Source organism: Talpa occidentalis, unplaced genomic scaffold (genome assembly GCF_014898055.3).
Source record: "Talpa occidentalis isolate TD23 unplaced genomic scaffold, MPIMG_talOcc4v2.1 talOcc4.9, whole genome shotgun sequence".
Lineage (NCBI taxonomy): Eukaryota > Metazoa > Chordata > Mammalia > Eulipotyphla > Talpidae > Talpa > Talpa occidentalis.
In genome coordinates, this window is record NW_023605305.1 from 117,567,615 (window position 1) to 117,586,284 (window position 18,670).

Below are 18,670 nucleotides of genomic sequence, written 5' to 3' on the forward strand. Positions count from 1 at the left end.
ACCATCATCCTGAAAGGCTGATTTATCTTAATGTTGTGCAACCATCCCAGGCCGGGCAGGTCATGGTCGGTTCTCACACATGAAAAGATACTTTTGTGGCCTTGGTAGAGTTTTCAGGCCTGTCACGCTGACCCAGGGGCTGACCGGCTCTCCCGCAGCTTTTCTCTGGCCTCTCCCGCCCTCTGGGTATCACAGTGATGCTGCCCTCATCCCCATGTCCCTTGGCTCAGGGTCCCCGTTAACATGTATGTGTGTCAGTGTTCTGAGCCCCGGTGTCCACATCCCAGATACACGTGCAAGACCCAGAGCGGGACCCCGTCTCGGGGATGGCGTCTCTGAGGCTCAAACGCTTTCTAGGGTGTGGGGCCACTTGTCCATGCGCCCTTGGCGCCCTTCTCCTTGAGTGTGTCCTCACAGCACTCTGGGGGGGGAGTCGTGGCAGACCACGTGCACCTGTGGTCACAGCCCCACCGTCCACCATGGCCGGTGCTGGCCCCCCCAAGTGCCGGCCATAGGGCAGTGAGTACAGAATGTGGGTCCACGCTCAGTGGGGACCACCCAGCTGTGAAAGGATGAAATCGTGTCATTTTCGGCAGCGTGGCTGGATCCTCAGGTGGTTTCTGAAGTGAAATGAGCCAGAGAGTGAGAGACAGATGCGGATGGTCTCACTCATCTGTGGATCAGTAATACAGAGAAGCTCCCTCACCAAATGCAGCAAAAGCAGATGTTGGGCTTAGTGACAAAATGTGCTGTTCCTTGAGGGAACAGAGAGAAGCAAGGGGACGGGCATGGAAGAAGAGGGGGCACTAATGGGGTGTTGTGTGGACTGCGGGGGGCACTGTGCCTGCAGAGTGGGAAATTATCCCCCAAATTAAAGCAACAAACCCCGTGAATAAAGCATTTCTTGGTTGGTGGCAAGTTGTGAATTTGCATAACCTCACGTGACGTCACTGGTGACATCAACTCTCCGGCTCAACAGAGATGTAGAAGTTTGGTCCAAAGGAAAATAGAAAATGTTAAAGAGATCTGACCAGGGCCTGATGTAAGTGTCCCCAGGGAAGAAATCTTTGCTCAAAGACATTCGTTGAAATGACAATAGACAATAATTTAAGAGATTTTCTAACACATTTTTATTCTGAAATTTCAATGGACTCAAGTCCGTGGTTAACAAACATTTTTAAAGAAAAGTTCTCATGGACTTAGCATGTTATGATCAGTAGGAAGTGCAGGGGACATGGTGACCTGCTCCCTGAGAATAGGCTTGAGGGAGGATCATCACCCCAGCTCATGATCTCATGGGACATAAGGGGTCGTGAGACCCCGGGGTCTACAGCACAGAAGCCACTGGAGAACAAAAATTTCCAAATAGCGTCATGCTGACCTTTACGTAGTGCTCTCTACATGACATAATAAATAGCAGGATCCAAAGTAGAAGGGAAGGGAAGGAAATGTTATCTACCCAAGAGTCGAAAGAAGTCCTGGTGTGAGACTCAAAATAGAAATGGGAAAACTAAGGGAACCTGAAAGTAAACACATGGACAAATGTATAAAAAATACACATTTTAAAAGTAGAAATGTAGTTCCTCAGTAAAATTCATGCACTTTTTACTTTTGTGATAGTCCATCAACAGTGTAGTTAGATCAAATCAGATATCATAGAAATTAATATTCACATCAGTTGTGGGGTTCAACATGGACTCTCATTCCCCAAGGATGCTTCCATCCTTCCATCCGCACATCCCCGGCAGATTCAGGAGTAGATCTCCTAGTCTTTTGAACAGAAACATGAATGTCTCTTAGAGAAAGACAATCCTTTAGGAATTTTGAGGGTTGGGGGTTCCCCTCAACTGTCTCCCCTCCCCTCCACAAGGATGGGGCGCTCAGTGGAGACAGACACGGGCTGTGGGAACCGAGTGCCCAAGATTGGGGTCCTATGACCCATGTGCTCCCGAGGACAGACCCCCCTACCTTTACCACTGCTTCGTTATATGTGAGTTCACACACTCGTGTGAGTTCTAGAACATTCTGCACCAAATGCATTGTAGCAATGAGTTGGATACAGTTTATAAACGTCACACAGGTAGAGGTTGGGCAAAGGATTGCGTTTTGGGGGAAACTATATCTTATCAAAGAATATGAGAAAATATATTTCTGTCAAAGGAGAAATCCTAATGCAAGAAGTCGATACATGGTAAGTGATGACATGTAAGAGTTAGAGGGGAAAAACAATAAATGAGGGGTTATAATTATAGATTGTGATATCTCAGATCTTGGCATATTGGCCATTTATCAGTCTCCCCACAGCTGACTTCATGGCCTGGTTCCTCAGACTATATATGACGGGATTAAAGGTGGGGGGCACCATCGTGTAGAACATAGAAATGACCAGGTCAGACGTGGACGGGGTCCCTGAGGTCGGCTTCAGATAAGCAAAGCATCCAGTGGAGATAAACAGCACCACAACCAGCAGGTGGGGAAGGCAGGTGGAGTAGACTTTTGTCTTACCTTCTGTGGATGGGATCTTCCTGACAGCAGAGAAGATGTGGACATAGGAAATGGCGATGAAAATGAAGCAGCAGATACCCAATCCTGCACTAATGAGAACGGGGACAAGTTTGTTCATTATATTTTCTGAGCAGGAAATAGCCAGTAACTGGGGGACATCACAGAAGAACTGGTGGACCACTCTGGACCCACAGTAGGACAAAGAGAAGGTTCCAGCTGTGAGGATCACAGCATAGAGACCCCCACCCAGCCAGGACACAGCTGTCAGCTGCATACACCTGTCCCTGCTCATGATGACGTCATAGTGCAGGGGGTGGCAGATGGCAGCATAGCGGTCATAGCTCATCACCGTGAGCAGGGTCATCTCTGTACCTGCTGACATAACCATCATGAAGACCTGGACAACACAGCCCGGGAAGGAGATGGAGCTGCTGTGCCTCAGAGAGTTGGCAATGGACTTGGGGACCGTGGTTGTGATGAGGCAGAGGTCCGTGAAGGACAGACTCCTCAGGAAGAAGTACATGGGGGTGTGGAGGTGCCGGTCCAGGGTGGTGATGAGGACGATGAGCCTGTTCCCCAGCAGGGCGCACAGGTAGACCAGGGTGAAGAGCAGCGGGTGCAAGAAGCCCATGGTCCCCTGGGTGGGGAACCCCAGGAGCACAAATTCTGTCATGGCCGTGAGATTGGTCACCCCTGGAGCCGTCATCTGTATTAAGAAAGGAGAAGAGAAGAAAATGTCATATCTTTCAACCTGGAATATAAGGTTTATCATAATGGGATAATAATTCAATCTATCTTCTTCATAATTAATCCCTCTGGGTTCTATTGAGTCTAATATCATCATCTGTATATACTTTGTTATTCAGTCCATTTCCACCTCATGGGATTGTGCCATTATTACAGTCTCTGAACTTGTTCATGAAATTGGTGAAAAACTGACATTACAAATTCTACAAAAATTGTACAAATTAGAATCTCACGTGTGTCAACAAACCCAACTGACACCCCTCCCCCCTGCCCCAGTCCTGCTGCTCCCCCTCCTGCCCAGGCCCCAGCGTCTCCGCCCAGCACACCTCCCAGAGGTTGTCCAGGGCACAGCCCCAGAGGACACGTGACCATGCCCAGCCCCTCCCCACCCTGGAGAGCCTGTCCCTGCTCCTCCAGCACAGCCCTGGTCTGGGGAGACCCCACAGGGACGGGTGTGCGGGGAGATGGGGTGTGCAGGTACCCGTTTTCCTGCTCCCCAGGACCCGACACTGTCCTGGAACTGAATGATCAGGGCTCGGCGTCCCCGTGCGGCGTGTCCTGACGCCTCCTCTGTCAGATTCCTGCCCCTGTGGCCTCCCTGCTGCCTCCTGGTCCGTCCCCTCGTCCCCTCATCTCCCTGCCCCTGACTCCCCACATCTGAGGACCCCGAGACCCCGTTTCCCGCAGAATCTCCTCCTGGGTCACCCCCACACGTCCCTCCTGCAGGATGGGCTCGTCCACCCCGGGTCCCTCCTGGCCCCTCTGTCCCCCTCAGACTCATGCACGTCTGTGCAGGGAGGAGGCCGCTCCGGGGCCGAGCCGGACGGTCTGTGCGTGTGGCTGTCCCTGCCGGTCCCAGGGCCCTGGGTCCCCCGGGGGCGGGTTTGTTCCTCCCCCAGGCCCGTGCGTGAGTGGGGACGCCTGGACACGGGGCAGCCCTGCTCTCTCTCCCCCTCCCCAACCTCATCCTCTCCCCACTCTGTGGGGTGACTTTTTAAAAAACTGTTACTTCTTTATTTTATAATATCACTAACAATCCTGGAATCATGGAATGGAAGTGAAACCTCAAATTTATGTCCATAAAGAGTCAGATGTCCCTGCCACCCTCACTTTCGTGTCAGAGCCATGAACTGTCAACCATGTTGCTATAAAAAGTTATTAAATGTCTACTTAATTTCTATGTCATAATATTAGGGACAAAAAGGCATGACATTCTGATTTTTCACAAGTCATTTTAATTTCATCTTGAGTTTAGTCTTCATCACAATAATTGCATCAAATGTTTTGATTATATTTGATACTGAACACACATGGACACACTGTGCTGAGTGCCCAAAGGACAATGATGATGTGTGAATTGTACAAATAATAAATCTTTATCTACTAGCATGATGACCCCATTAAAAGTCATTATATTAGGTACAGTTAGATTAAAAAGTTATTTTCACCCACTGAAATTCATCCCAGGATAACGTGGTATTATGAAACCCAGCAACTTGTGCATCTTTAGAATTTATTTTTCTCATTATTTATAAAATAAGTATTTTGACTGCTATGCTCGCTCCAATGTAAAACGAAGCTTGAAATCTAAAACTTTCAAATCTGAGTGGATTCTTCCCTGCAAACATTTGGGGCAGATACCTGCAGTCTGGGGGGACAGTTCCCGCTGCCGTGTCGAGTCTCTGTCCTGAGGTTGTCCCCATGGCGGGACAGAGGGCGTCCCGGCCTCTCACTCCATGGTCGGGGCTCGTGGGGAGCCTCTGAGCACTCACAGGATGTCGCACCCCGTCCTGCCCCGCCTCCTGGACAGAGCAGGGCCTCGGGGCTGGGCTATTTGAGCTCTGGAGCTGGTGTCCATGGGTTGGACACTGTCCAAGATCCATCCATCAAGTGACTTTATTCCAGAGGGACAAGTGCCGTTTTTCAGGTCACTGTCTTAATTAGCGTCGTCCTGTGGCACATTCAGTCATCATTAGTGCCCTGAGTGTGTCAGAGGCTATTTTGTGTGTGTTGTGACCCTGTAGGAAAGGCTTGTAATTAATCTTCCTCCAAGGTCTCTTTCGTCATCACTGTCCGGCCTCGGGGGACCCGGGTGTGGCCCCGTCGTCACATCCACGATGAGCCACGTCCAAGGGGCGCTGGAAAGTCACCGTCACCCACGTGCGCCCTTCATGGGGGCCCTGGGAGGTGGGTGGGAGGAGGGAGAGGAAGGGAAAGGCAGGTTGGAGGGAAAAGCCAGGCCGGGAGGGGCGGGGAGGGGAAGGGAGGTCGGGGAAACGCAGCAGAAGGAACGGCAGAGCGACGCGGACTGGACCCTCCGAGGGCAGGTTCGTGTCCTCGCGCGCTGCGGCGCGTGTGTTCGGTCGCGCGCGCGCGCGCGGCTGCTCCGCCTCCCGCCTGCCCGTCTGCGGCTGCTGCTCGCGGGGGCTCCGTGTCTCCGCGCGGGAGGGGCCGTGGCGGGGCCGGGTCGGGGGCTCCTGGCGGGGTCGCGCCCGCCGTGTCCCCCGCCCGCGGGAAGAGGCCTGAGCGCGTGGCCTGACGCGAGGGGCCGGGGCGGCCGCGCCTCAGCGAGCAGATCAGCCTCGCGCCGACCGGGCGGCTGCGGGGGGCGCGGGCGGGGGACGGTCCCCGCGTCCCGCCGCGCCCGGAGCCGCGTCGCCGCCTCACGCGACCGTCCCACGCGGGGCGCGTGGCCGCGGGGAGAGGCGGGGCGGAGACGCTTCCCGCGCGCCGTCCTCGCCGTCTCCAGCCGTTCACGTCACTCGGCGGCGCGGCGGGGGAGGCGCCACCCGGCTCCTTCCTGTGGCCGGCCCGACACGGAACCGGCTGCTCCGGGAGGTGAGAAACGCCCGCGTCGCCACCGTCCTGAAGGGCGGATTCACCTTCCCGCGCGGGCTCCGGGAGCGGGTTCGGGCCCCGCGGTGCGGCCGTCGCTGACCAGGGCCTGATGTAAGTGTCCCCGGGAATCGAAATCTTTGCTCAAAGACATTCGTTGAAATGACAGTAATTTAAGAGATTTTTTAACACATTTTTATTCTGAAATTTCAGTAGACTCAATTCCTGTGGTTAACAAACTTTTTTTTTAAGATTTATTTATTTTTATACAAGAACTGGGTTACAGGGCTGAGGTGTTGGGAGTGTGTGTGAGAGGATTCACCAGAGACAGAGCGGAGAACAAACAAGCAGACTGACGAAATACACTGCAGAGGGTGGCAGCGGGTGAGACAGGAGAGGTCTGCCACCCCATGTGGGAATGCCCCTGGCTGGCCGGGAATCGAACCGGCGCTGCAGAGGCTGGAGACAGCTTCACAGAACTGCGCTCAATGCGCTGCACCGCCAGGGAGGCCCCAATAACAAATGTCTTAGCATTAAATTTTGAAGTAAATATGTAGTGACTAAAAAATAATTCTTCTACTTTAAAAAAAAAAACACAAAAAAAACATTGCATCACAGGAGTACAGTGTGACAGGATCAAGTCAAATGTCACAGAAAGGACCAGTCATGTCCATGACAGGTTTCAGCCCCAGACTCCGATTCCCGGGTCATCCGTCCAACTCCCATGTCTGGCAGATTCATGTCAAGTGTAGTTGCTATGTGACCTTTGAGCAGAAACATGAATGTCTCTTAGAGGAAGATGCCCCATTTGGAATAGTGAGGGGTGGGGGACCCACTCAACTCTCTCCCCTCCCTCCACAAAGACAGGCCTCAGTGGAGACACACACAGGCTGTGGGAACCGAGTGCCCAGGACCGCAGTGCTCCCAGGAGAAAAGTGACCGGTGCCCCCGGGAGAAAAGAACTTGCATCTTGTCATTGTTAGTAACTGTTGGTGACCTCTGAGTTCTGACTTCTTCTGAGTCAGAAATGGGTGACTTCTTGCAAATGTCATCACATTGTTTTTAACATGACCTAGAATTCAGTTATGAGCTTCACATGGGGAAGGGTTTTCCAAAAGTCTGCATTAATATACAGAACTAGACTCTAAGGAACAATATGAGAATATAAATTTCTGACAAGAAAAGCAAGAGAAAAGTCTATTTGTAAATGAGGACATGTAAGACGGTAGAGGGGAAAACTGATTAAATGAGGATTATAATGGGGATTGTGATATCTCACTTGATGGACAATTGGCCCTTCATCAGTCTCCCCACAGCCGACTTCATGGCTTGGTTCCTCAGACTGTAGATGACGGGATTAAATATGGGAGGCACCACCGTGTAGAACATAGAAATGGCCAGGTCAGACATGGACGGGGTCCCTGAGGTCGGCTTCAGATAAGCAAAGCATGCAGTGGAGAGAAACAGCACCACAACCAGCAGGTGGGGAAGGCAGGTGGAGTAGGCCTTGGCCTTCCCTTCTGTGGATGGGATCTTCCTGACAGCAGAGAAGATGTGGACGTAGGAAATGATGATGAAAATAACATAGAAATCACTCCACACCACACTAATGAGAATGGGGACAAGTTCATTCATCAGATTTTCTGAGCAGGAAATAGCCATAAACTGGGGGATGTCACAGAAGAACTAGTGGACCACGTTGGACCCACAGAAGGACAAGGAGAAGGTTCCAGCTGTGTTCATCACAGCCAAAAGACAGCCATCCAGCAAGACCATAGCTGTCAGCTGCACACACCTGTCCCTGCTCATGATGACTTCATAGTGCAGGGGGTGGCAGATGGCAGCATAGCGGTCAAGCTCATCACCGTGAGCAGGTGCATCTCTGTACCAACAGAAATAACCATCATGAAGACCTGGAGGACGCAGCCCGGGAAGGAGATGGAGCTGCTGTGCCTCAGAGAGTTGGCGATGGACTTGGGGACCGTGGCTGTGATGAGGCAGAGGTCCGAGAAGGACAGACTCCTCAGGAAGAAGTACATGGGGGTGTGGAGGTGCCGGTCCAGAGTGGTGATGAGGACGATGAGCCCGTTCCCCAGCAGGGCGCACAGGTAGACCAGGGAGAAGAGCAGCGGGTGCAACAAGCCCATGGTCCCCTGGGTGGGGAACCCCAGGAGAATAAACTCAGTCACGGTTGTGAGATTCGTCACCCCTGGAGCCATCATCTGTGTGAAAAAGGACACAGGAAGAAATTCAAATCTTCCAATATTGAACATAAACTGGATTATAAGGATAATAATTCAATCTATTTACCAGGTAATTACTCCTTCTAGGTGTCTGAAGAATAATATCCCCATCTGTGTGTCTGTGTATCCTGCTGTATTCAACCTTTTATTTCCACGTCATGTGTCATTAAGTTGTGCAACTTCTCTGAAATTTGGTAAAGAGCAGAAAATTTCAACTCTCCCCTACAAACTTGAACAAATTAGAATCTCATGCCTCTCAAAGAACCTGACTGACAGCCCCTCCCTTTTTTTCCCCAGCCCCTGGGCTACTGCCTCCTGCCCAGGCCCCAGTGTCTCCGCCCAGCACACCTCCCAGAGGTTGTCCAGGGCACAGCCCCAGAGGACACGTGACCATGCCCAGCCCCTCCCCACCCTGGAGAGCCTGTCCCTGCTCCTCCAGCACAGCCCTGGTCTGGGGAGGCCCCACAGGGACAGGTGTGAAGGGAGATGGGGTGTCATTTCCCATTAAAGGACCTTCCTCCCATCTCTAATGATTATAAACTGTGTGTCCTGCAGAATCTCCTCCTGGGTCACCCCCACACGTCCCTCCCACAGGATGGGCTCGTCCACCCCGGGTCCCTCCCGGCCCCTCTGTCCCCCTCAGACTCAGGCACGTCTGTGCAGGGAGGAGGCCGCTCCGGTGCTGAGCCGGACGGTCTGTGCGTGGGGCTGTCCCTGCCGGTCCCAGGGCCCCGGGTCCCCCGGGTGCGGGTTTGTTCCTCCCCCCGGGCCCGTGCGTGAGTGGGGACGCCTGGACACGGGGCAGCCCTGCCCTCTCTCCGCCTCCCCAATCTCATCCTCTCCCCCCTCTGTGGGGTGACGGTCCTGGTGATGGTCGGGTTTTAATGGAGAATATAGGATATAAATTGATGGAAATACATTAGTGGAAATAATTCTAAATAGTTTAATAAGAACAAAAATAAAATACATGAGGATACCCCATGGTCATATCTGTAGACATCTTTTAAGAGATTTAAAGGACGTATTATACTAATGATGTAAGTGCTGTGACTCTATTTATAATCGCTCTAACAATCCCTGAGTGCGGAATTGGGGAAAAGCCCAAGTGAATATCCATAAAAGTCAGATGTCCATGCCACCCTCACTTCAGTTTCAGAGCCATAAAAGAGTCAAAAATATTGTAATGAAAATTGATTTTCTACTTTCATACCTGTCATAATATTAGGAACAAAAATGAGTAACAAATTGAACTTTAGCAATAAGGATTTTGAAATTCATCGTAGTTACAAGATCATCGTTGTTGTGATTTGATGTAACACTTCATACACTGACGGAACGCTAAGGTCAGTCATGAGACATTGTCAGGCTGATCGTAGAAATCTTCCCATGTAAGGAATAAATTAAAATGGCATAATTTGTGGCAGATCCTCCAATAACAATGTTTTCTCTCACCGAGTCTCACCCAGGCTGACAGGGCAGCGGGACAGGACGACTTGGGCCCCGTCAGCATCAGTTGTCGTGATTTACAAAGTGAATAGTGTAACTGTGGCGCGTTCTCCAGTCTAACATGGAGCTTGACATCTAAAATTTTCCAAGAGTGAGTGGATTCTCCCCTGCAAGCGGCTGGGGGCAGATACCTGCAGTCTGCGGGGGAAGTTCCCGCTGCCGTGTCGAGTCTCTGTCCTGAGGGTGTCCCCATGGCGGGACAGAGGGCGTCCCGGCCTCTCACTCCATGGTCGGGGCTCGTGGGGACGCCTCAGGGACCTTCCTCCAGAGCTGAGACACGTACTTTTTTTTTTTTTAACTGTCTTCATTGGCATCGTCCTGTAGCACATTCAGTGATCATTAGTGCACCGAGTGTGTCAGAGGCGATTTCCTTAGTTTTTAAACCTGTGAGGACAGGACCCGGGTCCACCCTCAGCCCCATCCCCTCCCCTGCCCCACCGAGGGGATGGGGGTGGCCCCATCATCAGAGCCAGGACAAGCCCCGTCCACAGGGATCGGTTTGGGGAAAGTCGCCCCCACCCACTGTGCGCCCTCCTGGGCCTGGCAGGTGGAGGGGGAGGGAGGGAAACCAAGTAGTCCCCTAGGAGCGAGACAGGGAAGCGCCTGGGTCTTCTGACACGGGGAATTTGTTCGAGTCTCTCAGAATTATTTTATTCAAAAAGGCCGTTTACTCTCAGCGCCGGTGACTCTGTCATCACATGTGAGCTGTTGTCGTGTGTGAGGGAAGCTTGTGTTTATCTTCCACTGCGGGGCAGTCCCCGAGGCGGCGCTCTCTGGTGAGCCCCCAGGGTGGTCTGTGTCTCAGCTCTGACACAGCAGAGTGGGGGGATCCTCTCCCAGTTGTGGGTCTCCCCCAGAGCCCTCACAGGCCCCACCACGTCAGGCACAGACAATGGGGGGTACTGGCGGAGGAGACGGGGGATGGACAGTCCCGGGCTGACACGTTTTCCCACCCGTGTCCACAGCATCCGCCAGGCCAAGTTCACAGAAGCCCAGCGAGATGGCGCCACCCAGAGGGAGGAGGAGCCAGAGGCCTGGGGTGGGCGGTGTTGGGGGCCCATCCTGGTGTCGGGGTGTACGCAGACATTGCTTCCGAGGCCCTGCTGCAGCCAGGTCTCCTGGACCCGCCCCCCGATGGCCTGGCCACCTCCTTCCGGGCCCACCCACCTGAGGCCACCCGCCAATCAGCAGTTCCTGAGGGGCGTGCACCCATGCCCGAGGAACTGGGTTCAGCCTGGCCCAGCTAGACCAGCGTGGAATGCAGCATCGACCCCAGCCTTGTGTCCACGGCGGGCGGGGGCCAGCTCCGCTGTGTCTGAAACGAGGCTAGACCAACCTGACCTGTGACCCGGACCTGCCTGGGCCTTTCTCTCCTTTCCCTGAAACCCCAAGGTGCAGTGCCACCGTCCCCAGGAGCAGAACCCCGGGAGGATGGACTGGGCTGCTCAGCAGGGCCTGAGCCCTTTGGAGAAGCCAGAGCTCTGGCGGCCATCACTCCTCCAGGTCTGATGATGCCTCCCTGGGATTTGGGCAAAGGACAGTTAGTGCTTGTCCCAGACAGGACACCCAGGGCACCTGCCCCCCGGCCTGGGTGGACCCGGATGCCCTTGGAAGTGTCAGCTCCCCTCTACAGGACGCTGAGTTTATGGATAACAAGGTCAGTGTCCTCGGCCCAGCAGAGAGTTCCCAGTAGACCAGGGAACTGAGGGGTCCCATGGAAGGACCCTGAGACCTGGCAGATGGGGATCCCATGATGGTCACTAGCAGGGCCCAGCCCACCTACGGCCACAAGGGCTGACGGGAATACTTAGGATACAGGGCATTCCCCCTGACACCCACGTGGGCTCTGGGACGAAAAGACCTGGGGTCCCAACTCAGGAAGCCCAAGTTCAGAGACTAAACCTGCCTCAACTTCCTCCTCCTCAGACACCAGCCTCTGCCCCCGACTCCTGCAGGATAATAAGTAAATCCACTTTTTCTACTTACACCACCATCCCCGGTGAGGCCTCCTCCAACCTCCCTGTTCGCCTCACAGTTCTGTCAACCGTGTTATGAGATAATTTAAAATAAGAGTGTCCTGATGCAGTCTCGACCTCGACTTTCCTATTACTCCTTGGTGAGTCTCCCCTTCATCAGTCTCCCCACAGCCGACTTCATGGCTTGGTTCCTCAGACTGTAGATGATGGGATTAAAGGTGGGGGGTACCACCGTGTAGAACATAGAAATGACCAGGTCAGACATGGACGGGGTCCCTGAGGTCGGCTTCAGATAAGCAAAGAATCCAGTGAAGAGATACAGCACCACAACCAGCAGGTGGGGAAGGCAGGTGGAGTAGGCCTTGGCCTTCCCTTCTGTGGATGGGATCTTCCTGACAGCAGAGAAGATGTGGACATAGGAAATGACGATGAAAATAAAACAGCAGATTATTAATACCATATCGATGAGAATGGGTATAAGCTCATTCATTAAATTTCCTGAGCAGGAAATAGCCAATAACTGGGGGATGTCACAGAAGAACTGGTGGACCACGTTGGACCCACAGTAGGACAAGGAGAAGGTTCCAGCTGTGTTCATCACAGCATAGAGACCCCCACCCAGCCAGGACACAGCTGTCAGCTGCACACACCTGTCCCTGCTCATGAGGACGTCATAGTGCAGGGGGTGGCAGATGGCAGCATATCGGTCAAGGCTCATTGCCACAAGGATGTGAAACTCTGCAGCACCTGAAATAACCAGCATGAAGACCTGGACGACACAGCCTGGGAAGGAGATGGAGCTGCTGTGCCTCAGAGAGTTGACAATGGACTTGGGGACCGTGGCTGAGATGAGGCAGAGGTCCGAGAAGGAGAGATTCCTCAGGAAGAAGTACATGGGGGTGTGGAGGTGCCGGTCCAGGGTGGTGATGAGGACGATGAGCCCGTTCCCCAGCAGGGCGCACAGGTAGACCAGGGAGAAGAGCAGCGGGTGCAGGAAGCCCATGGTCCCCTGGGTGGGGAACCCCAGGAGCACGAATTCTGTCACGGCCGTGAGATTCGTCACCCCTGGAGCCATCATCTGTATGAGTGTTGAGAGGAAGAAATCACCACCGCCCCGTCTCCCCAGGTGAACATAACTGGGGCCTTAAGTCAATCTCAGTAGCTCCTCAGCGCCCACACGCCTGGTCCTCCCGAGTCTCATCCCCAGTCACCCTCCGAGCAGCGCCGTCCTGTCAAACCACTGCATTTTCTGCTCTTCTGAAGCAAACCGTCACGTTGTCCAACAATTCATCTGAGGGACACTGAGGATGGCCACTTCCCCTCCCCTCAGAACCCCCCAACTGTCCTCCCCTGTCTGTCACTGACCCGCCCAGCACAGCGGACTGAGCCATCCTGCTGCCCCCACACCCCAGCCCCTCGGGGTCCCGGGTCAGGCCCATCAGAGCCGCGGCCACTTCTGAGCAGGAGACTCACTGATCCTCCCCCTCCACCTAGAACCTGTCACCCACGCTCTGCCCTCGAGACACTCCCTGTGGAAACCGCTAATGCCACGCGTGTCGAGGCTCAGTGGGCTCTCAGCAGCCGCGTTCCCAGCACAGGCCCCACACGCTCCTGCCAGAGCTGCTCAGGCCCACGTCCTGCGCTGCTTCTCCGCTCACTGTCCCCACGTTCCGCCTCCGTGCGCCCAGGCTGGGGCGCCGGCCACCTGCTCGTCACGTCGTGATGTCCCATTAAAGGACCTTCCTCCACCTCTAGTGTCTCCCGCAGAGTCTCCTCCTGGGTCACCCCCACACGTCCCTCCTGCAGGAGGGGCTCGTCCACCCCGGGTCCCTCCCGGCCCCTCTGTCCCCCTCAGACTCAGGCACGTCTGTGCAGGGAGGAGGCCGCTCCGGGGCTGAGCCGGACGGTCTGTGCGTGGGGCTGTCCCTGCCGGTCCCAGGGCCCCGGGTCCCCCGGGTGCGGGTTTGTTCCTCCCCCAGGCCCGTGCGTGAGTGGGGACGCCTGGACACGGGACAGCCCTGCCCTCTCTCTCCTCCTCCCCAATGTCACCCTCTCCCCCTCTGTGGGGTGGCGGAGGGGCAGGCCCTGGGGAGGCAGGACTTTGAGGAGAATGTGCTGATATGAAATAACTGTGACAGGTTCGTGTAAATGACCCAGAGGTTTTAATGGAAAAGGGAATCACTGAGCACAGGCTGCGGTCCAGGGCCTGGGATTCTTCCGAGTGACGTGAAACTCAAATGTCTCATGACAGCTACACAAGCCGCGTCTCTGCCCGGGCCCTGATCAGCTGCGGGGACCCCTTCCCGTCACAGCGTGAGACGGTGTCCTGCGCGGAGGGTGATGGGTCCGATCCCCCCGAAGCGCGTGTCCAGTGACGGACACAGTCGCGGCCGCGCCACGTGTTGAGAGAAAGATCCGTCTCCCCAGACGCTGCCTCGAGCCCCTTGACTGTCGCTCCCCTGACGCCGCGGCCTGCTGGCCACGGACAGGCCCCGCACCCCGTCCTCAGAGCAGCCCCTGCCCCATGCGGGGGCGGCTCCCCGTGAGAGGGGCCCCGGGTCTGCTCCGGTTCTCCACTCCCTGCCCCCCATCATCCCCCCCCCCCCGAGCCCTCCAGTCCAGGAGAGGACATTTGGGTCTGGAGGGAACCGGCTCCTTGGAGCGCGGGACCCCTGCGGCCCGGAGCCAGGCTGGGCTCTTCGTGGCCCCGTCCCCGCCAGCAGCGTCCCTGGACTCTCCCGCGAGTCCCCCCGTGGCTGCGCGTCCCTGACTGTCGTGGCTCTTTCCTTTCTGGCTCCTCCCTGTGCTCCGCGCCCACGGCACAGGCGTGAGCCGCGATGGTCACAGACACGGTGTCGCGCCCACCCCCTGGTTCGTGGGCTCTTGCCTGGCGCCCGGAAGGTTCTGGTGATTATTCAGCTAATGTGGGTCAGGCAGGAGCCTCCGGTCAGGACAGTCTTGGTGTGAGCCCGCCTGCTGGGAGCCCGGGCAGACCTGGCGCCAGAGCAGCTTCACCGGCGACCACCGTGACAGGAAGGAAGCGCTGACAGGGCTAGACTCGGGCCGTCCTGAGGGAGTGACCCGGAGCCCCCGCAGCAGCTCCCGTTCCCTCCCCCAACTCCTGCCAGACATTGAGCATCCCCATCCCCACCCACCATGCACCCCACGCCTCCCTCACGGACTCGCCTGCCTTGCCTGAGTGTGACCCCAAATACAAGTGAGACCTGCCGCGGGGAGCGGTCACGGGCAGACGCATCCGGACGCCCGCGCCAGAGCTCACATAGCCCAGCCCTGCGGCCCTGCGCTGCCCATGAGGCGGCAGCAGGACGGGGTGGCCCTCCAGGAGTCTCTCTGCTGGCACTTGGAGTCATTTTTACGCTGCCCCGCGCCGCCCCCAAGGCTGCCACCCAGGCGAGGCGACACTGTATGTGAAATGCCTCTAATATCACAAATGTGTTCAAGGAAAATCTTCTAAGAGGAAAACAGTTTCTCACATTGCAAGTCATCTCAGCACCACGCGGCACTGAGAAGTTGAGCACATGGCGTAACGTTAGCATCAGTTTTCGCCATTTATAAAATGAATAGTTTATGATACTTCCTCAGGTCTGAAATAAGGCATGAGCTCTAAAGTCATTCAGGTCTGAGAGGATTCTCCCCTGCAAGCGGCTGGGGGCAGATACCTGCAGTCTGGGGGGACAGTTCCCGCTGCCGTGTCGAGTCTCTGTCCTGAGGTTGTCCCCATGGCGGGACAGAGGGCGTCCCGGCCTCTCACTCCATGGTCGGGGCTCGTGGGGAGCCTCTGAGCATCACAGGATGTCGCACCCCGTCCTGCGCCGCCTCCTGGACAGAGCAGGGCCTCAGGGCTGGGCTATTTGAGCTCTGGAGCTGGCGTCCGCGGGTTGGGCACTGTCCAGATTCCAGCCCTCAGGGACCTTCCTCCAGAGGGACAAGTGCCCTGTTTTGTCTTAATTGGCGTCATCCTGTAGCACATTCAGTGACCATTAGTGCCCTGAGTGTGTCAGAGGCAATTTCATTAGTGGTTTGCACATCTATAGAAAGGAATGTAATTGTCCTCCAGGCTCCATCACCCTCCACTGACCCTGCCACGGGGACCCGGTGTGGCCCCGTCATCAAAGCCACGGAAGAGCCACGTCCAACGGGAGCAGGAAGGTCACCGTCACCCACTGTGCGCCCCTCATGGGGACCTGGGGAATGGGTGTGTGGGGGTTGGGGAAATGTGGAGGCAGGAGGGGGAGGGAGAGGAGGAAAACCAAGAAATATATGAATTTGTTCATGTTACTCCCAATTATTTTTATTTAAATACCATGTTATTCTCAGCACTGATGGATGTCACAAAACCTGAACTGTCGTATTTGACTGAATTGAGTTTTCATCTTACAGTTCAGGTCAGTCCCCAGGCTGGGCTCCGTCTTGACCTGTCCACACGCTGGTCTGTGGCTTGGGGCCTGAACCAGGGAAGTGGGGGACCCCCTCCCGGGGGCAGGTTCTCCCCCGTGTGCTCAGAGCCCTACCAGGGTGGGGGAGGACCCAGCTCCGGAGCTGTCAGTGCTCGAGGGCGCTGCTCCCAAACCCCACCTCAGCCGCATCTCTGGGCCCCCTGAAAGCCTCTCCCCACCCCAGCCAGAAGGGGGAGAGGCCACTTCAAACACCAGCGGTTCAGAGACACGAGGGACCACACGCACTGCACCCATGGGTGCCCGTGGGGTCAGCCCGGCCTGTCCACAGGCCGCTCGGGCTTCGGCGCCTCCCCGCCCGCGTCCACCCGCCCCGCGGCCAGCGGCTGCCGTGCAGGCGCCGGAGTCTCGCCCGAGGGTGCCCCAGAAGCGGGAGCCACACCGGGCGCGCGGGCAGCCCTGGCCAGCGGTCGTGGTCACCCCTGGGCACCGCGCGGCCGTCGCACGGGTCAGGGGCGCGTGCGGGGTTCCTCCCGGCCCGGGGGCGGCAGCAGAGCCGGAGTGTCCCCCGCTCCGGGGTCCGGACAGCGCCCCGCTCTGAGGCGCGGGCCTGGCCTCGGGCCGCCTCGGCCCGCGGGGACGCAGGACGGACCCGAGCCCGCGCCTGGATGGAGTCGGCTTCTCCGCCAGCCCCGCGGCGCCCGCGGCGCCTCCTCCCCTCAGCCTCCGGGTCCCCGACCCGGCCCCGGGCGCGCGTCCCCTCCCCTCAGAGCCCGCCCTGCTCTCCTCAGGGCGCCGCTCCCGCCTCAGGCCCCGCCCCGCCCCCTCTCGGGCTCCTCCCCTCAGCCGCCGGAGCGGAGCCTCTCGGGTGCCCCGCCCCCAGCCCTGTGGGACTATGTCACAACCCTGCGTCTGATTGGGCCCGGCCTGTCCGCCCCGGCGCCTGATTGGTCCACTCCCGACCAGGAAGTGCGGCTCTCCATAAAAGGGCCCCGAGGCGCTGGGGCAGAGCAGCTCGTGGGGGAGCCCAGGAGAGGCCACACCCCGCCCCCGACATGGGCGGCTCTGGGAGGGCGGTTCAGGGGTGCTGGATGCCCCCTGCCGCCCCGGGCCCAGCCCGACCCACGTGCGCCCAGGCCCAGCTCAGAGCTCGGACCTGCCTCAGCCTGTCCCGCTGCCCGGAGACCCCGGCTCCGCCCTCCTCTCCTCAGGTGAGTGTCCACGGACCCGCCCCTTCCCTCCTCAGGGGAGTGTCCACGGCCCCGACCCCCTCTCCTCAGGGGAGTGTCCACGGCCCCGCCCCCTCTCCTGGGGGAGTGTCCATGGCCCCGCCCCCCTCCTCGGGGGAGTGTCCACGACCCCGCCCCCCTCTCCTGGGGGGAGTGTCCACGGCCCCACCCCCCTCCTCGGGGGAGTGTCCACGGCCCAGTCCTCCTCTCCTCAGGTGAGTGTCCACGGCCCCGCCCCTCTCCCCTCGGGGGAGTGTCCACAGCCCCGCCCCCCTGTCCTCGGGGGAGTGTCCATGGCCCCGCCCCCTCTCCTCGGGGGAGTGTCCACGGCCCCGCCCCCCTCTCCTCAGGTGAGTGTCCACGGCCCCGCCCCTCTCCCCTCGGGGGATTTTCCACGGCCCCGCCCCCTCTCCTCGAGGGAGTGTCCACGGCCCTGCCCCCCTCTCCTGGGGGAGTGTCCACGACCCCGCCCCCCTCTCCTGGGGGGAGTGTCCACGACCCCGCCCCCCTCTCCTGGGGGAGTGTCCACGACCCCGCCCACCTCTCCTGGGGGAGTGTCCACAGCCCCACCCCCCTCCTCGGGGGAGTGTCCACGGCCAGCCCTCGGCCTCTGCCCTGGGCCTGGTAACCAGGGCCCCCAACCCGACTCTGCGGCAGGGACAGGACTGGCCACACTTTGTCTGTCAAGTCCGTCTGCGGCAGCACCAGAGCTGTCACGTGTCCACCACATGGTAATTCAGCGGCGGCCAGGCCCCATGGTCACAGAGGCGAACCCGGGTCACGCAGAACAGGTGGACACTGGGATCCCCCAGCTCCGGCGGGTCCAAGGTCGTCGCCTGTGGGTGGACATGGGCAGCGCGTGTGGTGTCCTGTCCACGCCCGGCAGGCCAGCAGTGGAATGACCATCCCGGCAGTGAGAGGGCCCCAGAAGCCCGAGGTGGCACCTGGCCTGGCTGTGGTGCCCCCGGGAGGGGCCCAGACTGCACGTGTCCACCAGGTGACCGTGGTCACAGCGTGAGGTCCAGCGCGAGCCCTGCGTGCGGGGAGGACACAAATTATAAGTCCCAGGACATCCCCTATGCTTGTTCGCCTTTGACTAAAATGTGGATATTTGTGCCCAAAGTGCTCTGGAGGTGGTCATGGCCCCGAGGGCAGCCCAGGGTGAGGGTCAGCAGGCATCCACCGGAGCCCAGGGCTGGCCGAGGCTGGGGTGA

General features: G+C 57.4%; 1 protein-coding gene across 1 annotated transcript; it reads right to left on the minus strand.

Annotated features, from left to right (window-relative positions):
- Nucleotides 1-11,942: 11,942 nt before the first annotated feature.
- LOC119235646 (olfactory receptor 14A16-like) lies at nt 11,943-12,889 on the minus strand. Its single transcript, XM_037499130.2, has one exon. The coding sequence runs from the start codon at nt 12,885-12,887 to the stop codon at nt 11,943-11,945; it is 945 nt and encodes a 314-aa protein (XP_037355027.2). The 5' UTR covers nt 12,888-12,889.
- Between the last annotated feature and the right edge of the window lie 5,781 nt (nt 12,890-18,670).